General features: G+C 33.7%; 1 protein-coding gene across 4 annotated transcripts in view; it reads right to left on the reverse strand.

The window, feature by feature from the left end:
* Positions 1-5,976: 5,976 nt before the first annotated feature.
* LOC100933356 (N-acetyllactosaminide alpha-1,3-galactosyltransferase) overlaps positions 5,977-13,989 on the reverse strand; it is a 114,979-nt gene continuing 106,966 nt past the window's right edge. For all 4 annotated transcript variants that reach the window (XM_023507391.2, XM_031954223.1, XM_031954222.1 and 1 more), the window contains exon 7: positions 5,977-8,152. In XM_023507391.2, the coding sequence (XP_023363159.1) occupies positions 7,459-8,152 (694 nt within the window). In that variant the 3' untranslated portion in view covers positions 5,977-7,458. The remainder of the gene's footprint in view (positions 8,153-13,989) is intronic.

The following is a 13,989-nucleotide window of genomic DNA, read 5'->3' on the forward strand; positions in this document are numbered from 1 at the left end:
ACGCCTGCCTTCATGCTAGGAGACTTTAATATGCATATTGATACTGCCTCAAACATCTTTACCTCCAAGTTACTTACCTTGCTTATTTTTCATGGCATATTCCTCATCCTATCTCAGCCATATACAGATTTGGCTATATCTTTGCCCAGAAATTCAACATATATTGTTATTCCACTTTTCCCTATACCTTGCAATACTAAACCCTATTCTAATTCTTACCATAATGCCCAATTTTTCTATAGTCACTTCTTTCATAGGCTGTCACTTCTGCTCTAAATATATTCTTCTCTCTTCCGCAATTTAGTGAGTTTAGTTTTAGTTTAATGAACTAGTCCTTTTTATACTGTCCTCTTGAATCCACACTGGTCTTGGACTGCCCAGTCTTAGCTGAAAATAACCAATTCCTGGCTTTTACTTCTATTCAAGTGTCAGCCTATAGTAAGACTCAATAAAAATTTATCAACTATCAACTATTAGAATCTCTTTCACAATTCCCATCATTTTTACTGGTTTTCTTTTATTCATGGAATTCTCTCTTCATCTCCTGGATTTCCTTTTTTTCCTTCAAGTCTCAGATAAAATCCCACTTTCAACACAAAGCTTTCCCCAATTTCCCTTAATAATAGTGTCCTCTTGCTCTGATAATCTCCAATTTATCCTATATATATCTTGTTTATGCATAGTAGTTTGTATGTCATCTCTTCCCTTAGACTATGAGTTCTTTGAGAGCAAAGACTGTCAAATCTTTGTATGACCAGCACTTAGCATAGTGCTGGGCACATAATAGGTGCTTAATAAATTTGTGTTGCCTGATGCATATACAATATGTAATCAGAGGTTATTTTGAAAACTATTTTTCTACGATTATTCATATAATTTTCAGGGTGGGGCAGAATGGAAAAAACATTACTATAGGAATCAGAAACTCGGAGTTCAAGTTCATGTTTCATTATTAATTTTGTCTTCAACCTTAGTCTAACCCCTCTAACCTCTTTGATTTTAACATTTCACAAATGGAGAATGACTAGATAATGCTTAAAGGGTTTTTTTTTTAACCCTAATAATCTGTTCTATAGGCTAATACCCCTTTTGGATTATTATCTCTTTTAAGATTCATAGTTGTTTTAATTTGCATTTCTCTAATCACTAGTGATTTAAAACATCTTTTCATATGAATATAGATAGATTTTATTTCTCCTAAAAATTATGTGTTCATATCCTTTGAACATTTGTCAAATGGGAAATGATTCATTCTTACAAATTTGCATTCATTTTCTACATGTTTGAGGAATGAGGTCTTTATCAGAAAAACACCCTGTAAATTTTGTTTCCCAGTTTCTTGCTTTTCTTCTAATCTTTACAGAGCTGATTTTGTTTCTGCAAATTCTTTTTAAGGTAATCAAATTTAGCAGTTTTATATCCTGTTATGTTTTCTATCACTTGTATGACCATGAAGTCTTCCTTTATCCATAGATTTGATATAAATTTTTTATATTGTCTTAATTTGCTTATGCCATCACCTTTATTTCTAAATCACGTACCAATTTTGACCTTATCTTGGTATACCATGTAAGTTTGTACCTAGTTTCTGCCAAAGTAGTTTCCCAAGAAATTTTTGTCAAATAATGAATTTTGGTCCCAACAGCTGGGATCTTTGTGTTATCATGTGCTAGATTGCCGTGGATATTTGCTACTGTTTATTTTGTACCTAATCTATTCCACCGATCCACCATTCAATTTCATAGTCAAAATTGGTTTTTAATAATTATCAGTTTGTAATACAATTTGTGATCTGACATTGCTAGGCCACCTTCTTTCACAAGTTTTTTTTTTTTTTTTTTTTCCATTGAGTCCCTTGATATTCTTGACCTTTTATTCTACCAGATGAATTTTGTTACTATCCTTTCTAGCTTTATAAAATAATTTTTTGGCAGTTTCATTAGTAAGGCATTATAAATCAAATACCAAAATTTATGAGATGTAAATCAATTTAGGTAAAATTGCCATTTTTGTTATATTGGCTTGGTTTATCCATGAGTAATTAATTTCCCCCAGTTTTTTAGATCTAATTTTATTTCTGTGAAAAGTGCTTAATAATTGTGTTCATATAATTCTTGAGTTTATCTCAGTGAGTAGACAGACCCCCATGTATTTTAAGTTGTCTAAAGTTGTTTCTAGAGAAAAAGGAATTTCTCTAGAAATTACCTTTGTTAGTAATATACAGAAATGCTGATGGTTTGTGTGGGTTTATTTTATGTCCTGCAAAATTGCTGGTTGTTAATTATTTCAACAAATTTCTTAGTTGATTCTCTAGTTATACCATCATATCATCTTCAAAGAGTGATAGTTTTGTTTCCTCCTTACTTATGCTGATTTCTTCAATTTCTTTTTATTCCCTTATTGATATAGCTAGGATTTCTAATACAATATTGAATAAAACTAGTGGTAATGGACATCGTGGTTTCATTCTGAGCTTATTGGGAAAGATTCCAGTTTATCCCCATTACAGATAATGCTTACTGATGACTTTAGATGTACTATTTATCATTTTTATGAAAAAGTCTATTTACCTCTATATTTCCAAATATTTTTAGAAGAAATGAATTTTTTTTGGTCAAAAAAAGCTTTTTTTTTTTTTTAAACATCTATTTAGACATTAATGTACATAGCTTTCCTAATATGGAATCAGCATTGTATTCCTAGCATAAATCCCACCTGGTCATAGGGTATGATCTTTGTGACATATTGATTTAACTTCCTTGCAAATATTTTATTTTAAAAATTGCTTTGGGGCAGCTAGGTGGTGCAGTGGATAAAACAGCAGCCCTGAAGTCAGGAGGACCTGAGTGCAAATCTGACCTCAGACACACAACACTTCCTAGCTGTATGACCCTGGGCAAATCATTTAACCCCAATTGCCTCAGAAAAAAAAAAAAAAGAAAAAGAAAAAGAAAAAAAAATTGCATCAATATTCAATGGGGAAATTGGTTATAAGTTTCTTTTTCCATTTGGCCATTCTCTCTTTTTACTGTGTCCCTTCTCAAAAGTCTGCTTTAGTTCTGATCACTGCCTTCTTTTATCAGTAGGTTCCCTGTCCACCATTTCTCTTATCCCCTTCTCTTACTTCTACCTTGGGTATGATAGATTTCTATATCCAATGGAGTTTATGTTATTTCTTCTTTAAACTAATTCTGATGACAGTAAGGTTTAAGCATTGCCCATACCACCCTCATCTTTCCCTTTGATATATAAGCTCTTTTGTGTTTTTTTAATGAGATCATTTACCCCCATTCTATCTTCTCTTCCCCCTCCCACTCATTGTATCTTTTTAACTCTTAATATTTTTGAAATCATTGTAGTCAATTCATATCCCTGCCCTCTGTCTACATATACTCATAATTGCCCAAGTTTTTAAGTTACAAGAATCATTTCCATTTAGGAATGTAAAAAAGTTTAAACTTATTGAATCTCTTATGATTTCCTCTTTCATGTTTGTTTTTTTTTAATGCTTTTCTTGAATCCTATATTTGAAAATCAAGTTTTCTATTCAGTTCTGGTCTTTTCATTAGGAATGTTTGAAAGTCCTCTATTTCACTAAATATCCATTTCCTTCCTGAACAATTATTTTTTTTGTGTGTAGATGATTCCTGGTTGTAATCCGTTTTCCTTTGTCCCTTTTCCCCCAGAATTTCATGTCAAGCCTTGCAAACCTTTAATGTGGAAGTTGCTAAATCTTGTCTGATACTGATTGTAATACCATTAATATTTAAATTGTCCCTCTGTGGCTACTTGTAATATTTTGTCCTTGACCTGGGAGCTCTGGAATTTGGCCTATAATATTTCTAGGATTTCTCATTTTGGTTATCTTTCAGGAGGTGATAGATAAATTCTTTCAATTTCTACTTTACTCTCGGGTTCTAGGATGAGAACAGTTTTCTTTAAATGATGTTGGTTGAATTTTTGTTTTTAAATCAAATAATTCTTAGGATATCTCTCTTGGATCTATTTTCTAGGTTAGCTGTTTTTCCAATGAAAAATTTCCCATTTTTTCTATTTTTCTCATTATTTTGATTTTGTTTGATTCTTTCTTAATGTTTTATGGAGTTATTGACTTCCACTTGTCCAATTTTAATTTTTAAGGTATGGTTTTTTTTTTCCTTCAGGGAATCTTTGTGCTGGGAGGAAGACAAAGATTGGGAAATGAAGATGATGAGTAAAAAATATGCTAATATATTTTTAAATAAATAAAATAATAAAGTTATTGGTCAAACACTATGTGTGATAGAAGGAAATGGTGGATATGGAAAATTTAGCTTTCAAATAGAAGACAAAGAGGACAATATTCACTCTACTCATTCTGAAAAGAGAATGCATATTATCTAATGTCATCTTTACAGGAATTACATGAAAAATTGTGCTTTCTGTTGCACTCTAAGAATCACACCACCTTCCCAGTTAACATGGACCTCAAAGCGCTACGTGTTGTCTCTCCTATTAGCATGTAGAAATTAGATAGTGTGCCTTAAGAAAAGACTGCCTTTTCTATTTCTACCCCAACTGTAACTTGTACGTAGTATGAGCTTAATAATTATGTCTTTCATAATTTATTATTCATTCAATACCACTGAATCTCTAGCCCTCATTTTTTCATCTTTTTACATTCTATATGCTACCTATAAATGATTATACAAACTACAGAGTCCTAAAATGAAATAAACCCCAGATTCAATATGGCCAATTTTACTCTCTGAGAGTACTACCAGTACTGTCATTGTTCAATTTCTTGGGAAAGAGATACATGCATATAGTCAATAAACAATTGTTAACAACATTAACTATGTGCCAAATACTGTGCTAAGTACCAGTGATACAAAGAAAGGCAAAAGGATAGTCTCATTTCTGAAAAGAACTCACATAAAGACCACACATTAGAAAAGAAGCCAAAAGGAAGGTGAAAAGGGAAGGCACTCATCATTGGAATATGATGAAGACAGACAGGCAGGTAAGAAATGATGGGAGGATTGCCTTGACCCTTTCCTTAAACAGAGGAGATGGAAGGAACCTTTAAATGTCACCTTTTACCTTTTCCAATGAGTTGTAAGAAAAGATCCCAGGGGAAAGGTACATTTTGCAGAAAGATCAAGTTATAGAAGGCAATGCAATGTGGGAGACAAAGTTATGTGAAAAATGATGAAGTGATTAATTATGATATACATAATCAATAAACACACCAATATATTCTGAGAAAATAATTTATTTTGTTTTACATCTTAAATGATATTAAAAGCTCTTAAGAGCAATCATTAAAGATAAATTGAATTTGTTCCAATTGGAATTCCAATGACTGACTCTTTCCTTTAAAGAAAAAAAAAGCAAGAGAGCTAATCAGCAACTCCTCTTAAAGTTGCTCCTTAAACCTGAAACCAAAACACTTAAGGATATACGATGTTGAGTGTCCGGTGGAAATCTTAGCCCTCTTTATCCAAATTTAGTCTAAAATAAATTGACTATATTTATGGAGATCAAAAGATTTTTGACTGAGAAGTGACCTACTTTTCCCTGCAGGCATTTAAAATTTTATTATTATTATTATTTTTTACAAAGCAAGTGTTTGGTAGGGAGAGGAAACAGGAGAATGTTCCCATTAACTACTATTACACTGTGTCAAAATAGCCTCTGGATGGTAGTTAACATGAGTTTTGCAATGACAAATTGGCCCTTGAGGACACAGAAAATAACTTTAGCTGGAACAGAAAGAAAGCTAGGAAAATAAATATCAACATACATTCCTTCTCCTGCCTTCTTAGTGAGCTAGTGGCTCAATTACCAATGAGATCTAAGAACATGTACACTCGCAGGGGTCCTCAAACTATGGCCCGCGAGCCAGATGCGGCAGCTGAGGATGATTATCCCCCTCACCCAGGGCTGTGAAGTTCCTTTATTTAAAGACCCACAAAACAAAGGTTTTGTTTTTACTATAGTCTGGCCCTTCAACAGTCTGAGGGACAGTGAACTGGCCCCCCTATTTAAAAAGTTTGAGGACCCCTGATGTACAGTCTCTTTCAGAGGATACCAATGTCTTTTGCAAGAATGATGTTTTTGGAAAGGCTAACATTACCATCTAAATTTGCTTTCATAATAATTCTTATGGAATTCCATTTTTGAGGACCCACAGTCATTCACTTGGTGTATTTTTCTTCTTCCACTCTTGCTGCTCACTCAGATATCACTATTCATTCATAGTCCTATCTCTTGAATTAGTACAAGTTGGCACTAGATGAATAATAAAGCATTTACATCTGCTTTCTTTTGTTCAGAGAAACCCCAAGGCAAAGAACTTAAAGCTTCTTTTCCTTTTCTTACAATCTCTACTAGCTCTTTCTCTGTCTCTATGTTCTCCCAACCCTTTGTTTTCACTTAGGGTGTAAAAAACACAGGATGGAAACTGTAGCTAAGGCAAGTACAAAACAAGATGACGCTATGTAGAGGAAAACACTGGCCAGGGGGAGAGTCATTAGGTAGCCCTGTGAATTTGTTGAGTCCCCTGGGGGCCAGGAGCCAGGATACCTTCCTCACTCTGGTAACCCAGATCATTAAATACCAATCTCACATCTCTACCATGTTTAGTGCACCATGGGGATCTCAGCTAGCAGTGCCACAGACCAGTTGCCAGACATTATTTTATATTTTTTGCCCTGTCAGTTCATGCAGATGGTTTAATACTTGTTTAGGAGTTCATCTGCCTCTTGTTGACAGATATTTAATACCTAGTCCTGGAAGAGTCACTGAGATAACGACCTTGAGTCTCATTACGAAACTCCCCATGATCAGAGAGTTGTGTCTCTTAATGTTATTACAAACTGCACACAAAGACATCACTTTTCATCAGGAATAACCACAGTCCTCAAATGGGCTCAAGCAACAAACCCCTTGATAGTCAACTAAGAATTGTAAACTTGGGTTGTGTCATACATATCCCATAGTCTTTATAAAGTATTGGCACAGGGCAGGTTGTCATCATTCTTCTTCAGGTTAAGTGACGAGAGGGATATATTACAAAGTTGTAAGGAACCAATCCCTGATTTAGATCTTCCTCACCAACCTTTGGATGATTAAAATTTCACTTACGGAATGAGTGTTTCTGGCTTGAATACTTATGATATAATCTCTTTAGTCTTATTTTATTAAAGTCAAAATATTTCCCCATTACCCACAGTAGATTAAAAAAAAAAATCAGTGTGTATTTACATCTAATTTCCTTTGACATGTTCTTTATCCAGTATCACCCATGCCGAAGGCTGAAAATTATAAAGAAAGAAGTTTGGTGAATTTCCTTTTGAGTGAGGTGATAACTTTAAAAATAAATTTTTGGCTTTGCTTTTTTTAAGTGCAACTGCTTTGAGGAATTAGCCAGAATGTTAGGCACTCTAATCCAGAAATACCATCCCATCAAAAATATCAGGAGTTATTTCTAACCACATTATATTCTTTTGACTGCCAAGCGATCTTGACAAGTCTAATGTCTGAGGAGGTGCCTATATGGTAATCCCAGCAATATTCTGGTGATAAGATTTTTGTGGGTTTATTGAGAAGGAAATACTTGTTGAGATGACTTTCATCATGCCATTCAGCTTCAATGTCATTTTCCTTGTCCTGTAGAATTCCTTTGAAGCATTCCTGGGTGAGGTTCAAAACCCGGAGGGGTGTGCCACCAAAAATGGCCGCATGGTAGTAGAAATCTCCCTGGCCAAAAGGGATGTATGCTGCAGATTCAGGCCTTCTCTCATAAGTGAACTCACTGGGATCTGCCTTATACCACCAGGCCTGTAGTTGAGCTACTGACTCCCCCAGAGTCTCTACCCCAAAATCATCCTTGAAGATCTGATCCACATCCATACAGAAGAGAAAGTCAACTTCATACTGGATGTGATTTATAATGTGTTCCCCAATGATCTTCATGCGCATCATACTAATATCCTGCCATCTCTTCTCTCTGTTGATTTCAAATACTTTGAATGTACGAAGGGGACCCAGCTTTATCCAAGGTGTCTTAGAGTAGTCATCCACCATGATATAAAATATGACTCTCTGGCCAACCATGAAGTACTTCTCAGCAGATGTCATGAATTCCTCCAAATATCGATCAAGGTACCTGTGAAACAAACCAGAAATAAGTCACGGTATCCTCCTAGAGGATGATGATATGTTTTAGTGATGAGTCACGCTGAACCATATATAAAAATAATAGCTAGCATTTATATAGTAGTACATACACATATACATATGCTATTTTATTTAGTCTTCTCAACAATTTGTGAAGATGTTATTAGTTTTAAACCTTTTTTGTACTTGAGAAAACTGAAAACTTGTCAACAGTCACACAGATAAGTGTCTGAAACAAGATGTGATATTCTGATTGTACCACCTAGCTGTCAATCATATTCTCTTTCCCATTTTCTCTCACAACTGAAAGCATGGATGGACTTTGGATGAATAGTTTAACAAGTTATCTTAACTATTTTGGTCTCCATGTTACAGTTTGTCACTGGCAAACTGGAATGCAACCAGAAGAATGACTGTGTTGATAAAGAGTGCATCAAAAACTATGCAATATGAAAATCAATTAAAGAAACTGTATGCCTATATTAAATTGAAAATTGACAACCCATGTTATTTTTTTGGAATTCCAATTTATTATGTATTAATGGTCAGTCCACTATGTATTGGTTGCCCCCCTCATTATCTGTATCCTCTTAAGCCTGTGATTTCAGTTGCCTATTGTGAAATTATATAATTGAAATTCAGTAACTTAATTATTGATTGAGAATTATTATCTAATCAGTATATCTAATCAGAATCAATTATTTGTGAATCAAATTCAGAGTTGATTGCATAAGCTCTATTAGTAAAAATATAAGAGCTTGACTTTCTTACTCTGCTGAGATAAAATCCAACCATAAAAATTTAATTTGTGAGGTTTTGTTAATTGTGGAAGGTGGGGGAAGGAGGAAGATAAGTCAGTCTTGTAACAGGATGTTTGTCTACCCTGAGATTTTCCAAAGGTTGTTAAGTCATGGGATTTTGGTCTACCTAGCCAGGAACATGAGCAACCCTGATCTTCTTATGAGCTACAATCTCTGTAAAGCTAACTTACGGAAGAGGATATCTCCCAATGGATTCTGTCAATGCATTGGTCTTAGGTAACAAGGCTTTAGTCTGTAGAACAGGCTACTTACCTTCAAAGCCTATTCCTGTCTGGCTACTATAACATGCAGAGGGAGAAGACATGAGAGATGTAACACCTTTTGCTGAGCTATTTCTAACATCAACCAGTACCAAAAATATTCAAAGTCTTTAGGCTGGCTTCGCATAAAATGTTGAATTATGTGACTATTGCTCTCTATAGCCAAATCACTAATTTAATTCCAATGAATACTGATCATTCCTAAGCACATTAATATGATTTATAGATTTATAAGAATTGTAAGATTCATTGGAGGCATGTCTCAAAGAATCGAAGGGGGAAATGTGAAATTGAAAATTGATTCACTATTTTTTCATATTATTATTATATATCAATAACCAATCCATTATATGTTTGTTGGTCCTCTCATTATGTGACTTTGAACTCCTTTAAACTTGTAATTTCAGTTGTCTATTGTGAAATTATATAATTGAAATTCCATGACTTAATTACTGATTGAGAATTGTATCTAATCAGCATATCTAATCAGAATCAATATTTGTGTATCAAATTTGGACTTGATTATATGTCTTATTAGTAAAATCTATAAAAGTTCCCTATTTCTGTGAGTTAAAATCCAACCACAAAAATTCTAATCTGTGATCTTTTGTTGAACATGGGGAGAAAACACAAGTCAATCTATTTATAAGATATTTGCCCACTACAAGTGGTTCCTCACCTCTAGTGAGGAACTACTGATATAAGCAGCTTCAACCAATCAGGAGTAAAATAAGCCTGTAATCACTGTGTAAATGACATAAACAGTTGGTCTGATTGTTAAATGAACCCTTGATTATTAAGAAGTCTTGAATTCAATTTCTTGGTATTTTCTAACCCAAACTAATAAATTGAACAACTTTGGAACCTTAAGACTCAGCTTCTCTTTTCCTCATCCCAGATTTTTATTACTATACTTAGGCTGAAGAAAATAATGAACCCTTGATTATTAAGAAGTCTTGAATTCAATTTTTTGGTATTTTCTAACCCAAACTAATAAATTGAACAACTTTGGAACCTTAAGACTCAGCTTCTCTTTTCCTCATCCCATATTTTTATTACTATACTTAGGCTGAAGAAAATAAAACTTAAAAAGGCAGGTTTCAACTATCAAAAAGTCTCTGAACAAGTAAACATTTCTCAAAGGGGAAGAGGCTGCTTTCGGTAGTAGCATATTCTTCAGTATCAATGAGATTTTCAAGGGTTGGCTGAATGACCAATTCTAGAGGATGCTGCAGAAGTGGTCCTTATAATGACTGGGAGATTGAAGTTGATGACTTTTGTGATACTTTCCAATATGAAATGCTAAGATTCTGATGATTTTGACTTCATCAGTACTACATTCTAAATAACTTCTTAAAAATCCATTTAAGATGTCAAATAATTTTATTCAACTACTTCAGGATTTCTCTACAGCCTCTCATTCTATTCAAAGCTATAAATAGAAATGTCTCATGCCCAAGAGTGAGCCTCAGTAGAAACTATACTAGAACAACATAGAAAATCAATGATTTAATATAAACCTCAGTTCAGAGGACCAATAATTTTTCTCATAGTTCATCCTGGAATAGTCTTTCATATTTGGCTTAAATAAAGGAAAGCTATTCTGAGTTCAATATGTTCATTCATTAATTCTATTTTCTGTTTTTTTTTTTATCTGCATTTTACTTACACTAGTTGTATTCCTTGTTCATCATGTAACTTCAAGCAAGTCATAGGCATAGGATTTAAGGAGAGAGAAGAGAGAAAGAGTATCTTAGTTGGTTAACCTCCCTCTTCCCTCCCCTCCACTTTACAGAAGAATCTGAGGTCTAGAAAGAGTAAAGTGAATTCCTCAAAGTCATACAATTTGTGAGGAACAAATCTGGAATTCTAAGTAGCAGAAAGAAAGCAGCATTTTAAGGCAAGCTGCCTTGCTTCAAGACTCGGCCTGAGCAGTTCTCTGTGCCCAAATTTTCTTACGATAAAATGAGAGTAGAAATCAATGGCTTAGCTACACCCAGCGAAAGAACTCTGGGAGATGACTATGAACCATTACATAGCATTGCCAATCCCTCTATTTTTGGCCACCTGGATTTTTGATTTCCTTCACAGGCTAATGTACACTATTCAAAGTCCGATTCTTTTTGTGCAGCAAAATTACTGTTTGGACATGTACACATATATTGTATTTAACTTATACTTTAACATTTAACATGTATTGGTCAACCTGCCATCTGGGAGAAGGGGTAGGGGGAAGAAGGGGAAAAGTTGGAAGAAAAAGGTTTTGCAATTGTCAATGCTGAAAAATTACCCCTGCATATATCTTGTAAATAAAAAGTTATAAAAAAAAAAAAAATCAATGACTTCTACAGTCTAGGTTTACACCATGCCTAGCACATTATTACACAATAGTAGGTACTTGATAAATGTTTATAGACTGAAGGTCCTTTCCAGATTAAAAAATATATTTATTTTACTCTGAACTCAATTAAAAAAAAATTTCTATAACACAGTAGAACAAAAAAGATGATTACACATAAAACTGCAAGTCTATTATGTACAACTTGCTATTTCTTTTAAATATATGATAGTTATGTAAGTTTTTTCCTTCTCTCCCCCACCCTCCATGGCTGCCTTAAACACAAATATGTGTGTGTGTGTGTGTGGGGGGGGTTAAAATGATTCTATTTATCAATTCTTTCTTTGGATGCAGATGGTCTGCCTTTATAGGATCTGCTATAGTTAATTTGGTTATTTATAAGAGTCAAAATGACTTACTCCCTCAAAGTTGTTCTTAAAACAACATTACTTTATACAATATCCTCTTGGTTCTGATCATTTCACTGTTCAGTATTTTGTGCATGCTTTTCTAAGATCACTGAGCTTAATCTTAGAAGCTTAAAATTAATCCATTTATTCGTTATTGACCACCAGGGGGCAACAAAATATACCAGGTGTCTATTACCTGAGTCTCCCACCTCAACTATTGTTCTTGTCCTGCTCCACATGAAAGGTCAATACTTAAAGAATAGGAATGTTTATCTACCTTCACCTGGAACAGCTCTTAAGACAAAGGCAAAGGCCTATGTTGACAACTTTATCAAATTTAGAAAATTAATATTCTCAGGGTCCAAAATTAGGGTCTCCAAAAGACTTCAATGGGCCACAATACTGGATGACAGTGATAAAATTTAATAAAGGTAAATGTAAAATCTTGTATTCAATTTTGAAAAATCAACATTACAAGTACCAATTGAGAAAAGAGGAGTCAGACATGCTCATCTGAAAATGATATGTGGACATTGGAAATGGATACAAGATGGCAGAATGAAAAGACCAAAGGAAATGGATGGATCATCTCTCATACCCTAACCCTAAAACAGAACAGCTTAAAAAAAACTACATGCACCCTAAAATCCCCCCAATACAATAATATTCCATTATACTCACATACCACCATTTACTATTGATTTCCCAATTAATGGTCATTTACTTTGTTTTTGTCTCTTTTATCATCTCTTTTTCTCTCTCTGTCTTTCTCTCTCTCGCTCTCTCTCTCACACACACACACACACATCTAATCAGTTGCTTTTTCAAGGAGGAATAATCAAGGACATAGAAGCAGACAAAAAATCATGAATATGAATCTAGAATTATTTTTCCTAGCAAAACTAAAAAGAATTTAGATAGTTGATAAGTAAACAGATGTTGAGAAGTTTAAAGATCCATAGCTACTGCAATGAAGTATTGAACTAACAATTTCCTAAGAAAAAAGTAAGTATTTAAACAAGCAAAGAGCATGAGAATTATAAGCTAAAGTTTCAGAAGGATGTTTCAGGAAAAAAAAAAAAAGAGGGTCAGGAAAGGAGTGGAATAATTACAAAATTATAATTTACTATCTCTGAGAAAGAAATTCAAATTAAGGCAAATATGAGAAATTCAGCAAAACAACAGTAGAATCTTGTAGGCAAACAAGGAAACTAAGATACAAAGCAGCGGCAATCAAGTAAATGGAAAGATCAATCATTGTAACTGAATGTTGTGAAATATTGTGTAATAATGACTATGCTTGGCCTTAGAGGAGAAATGTGGAAATGCACCTGTCTGACCACTACCTTTTTTGGAAAAGATAAGGAAACTATGTATATATGTGGAAGGTTGAACAATGTCTGGTTTGTTTTGCTTAAGTGTTGTGTTTAAAAATCTTTATTATTAAAAAAAAAGACTCACTGATAAGGAAAAGAAAAAGGCATATCAAAAATTAATATTAATTAATAAAATTCATTTTATTAATGAAATCCAACTAATTTTACATTAGTGATAGCAAAAGGCATCCATGAAAATTTTTAAATAGATTGCAATCTTAATTATTGTTCCTTGGCAAATGTTACCTTTACATCTTCTTTAGGCTTATGGCATTGCCCCTACTCTACTTCTCCCCTATTTATCACAATAGTTTTGGAATTTAAGCATGCTCTGGAGAACATCTTGTTAATTTTCCTCAGGTTGCTATGTCATCATCTTTCAATTTGGATCTATATGCTTTTTGATCATTTGGAAAATTCAGTGATTTCTCAGGCTTTATTTGTAGCTGCCATGCATTGTGTACAATTCCATTTGTATATTCTTAATATAGGAAATTTGTTTTCAATTACTCAATAAGTATTTATTAAGTATTTACTATGTTCTAGGTACTGAGTATAAAAATACAAAAGACAGTTGCTGCTGCCCTCACTCATGAGTATCACATTGTTCTTTGAGGATAT

The sequence above is a fragment of the Sarcophilus harrisii genome, chromosome 2, assembly GCF_902635505.1.
Source record: "Sarcophilus harrisii chromosome 2, mSarHar1.11, whole genome shotgun sequence".
NCBI classification, from domain to species: domain Eukaryota; kingdom Metazoa; phylum Chordata; class Mammalia; order Dasyuromorphia; family Dasyuridae; genus Sarcophilus; species Sarcophilus harrisii.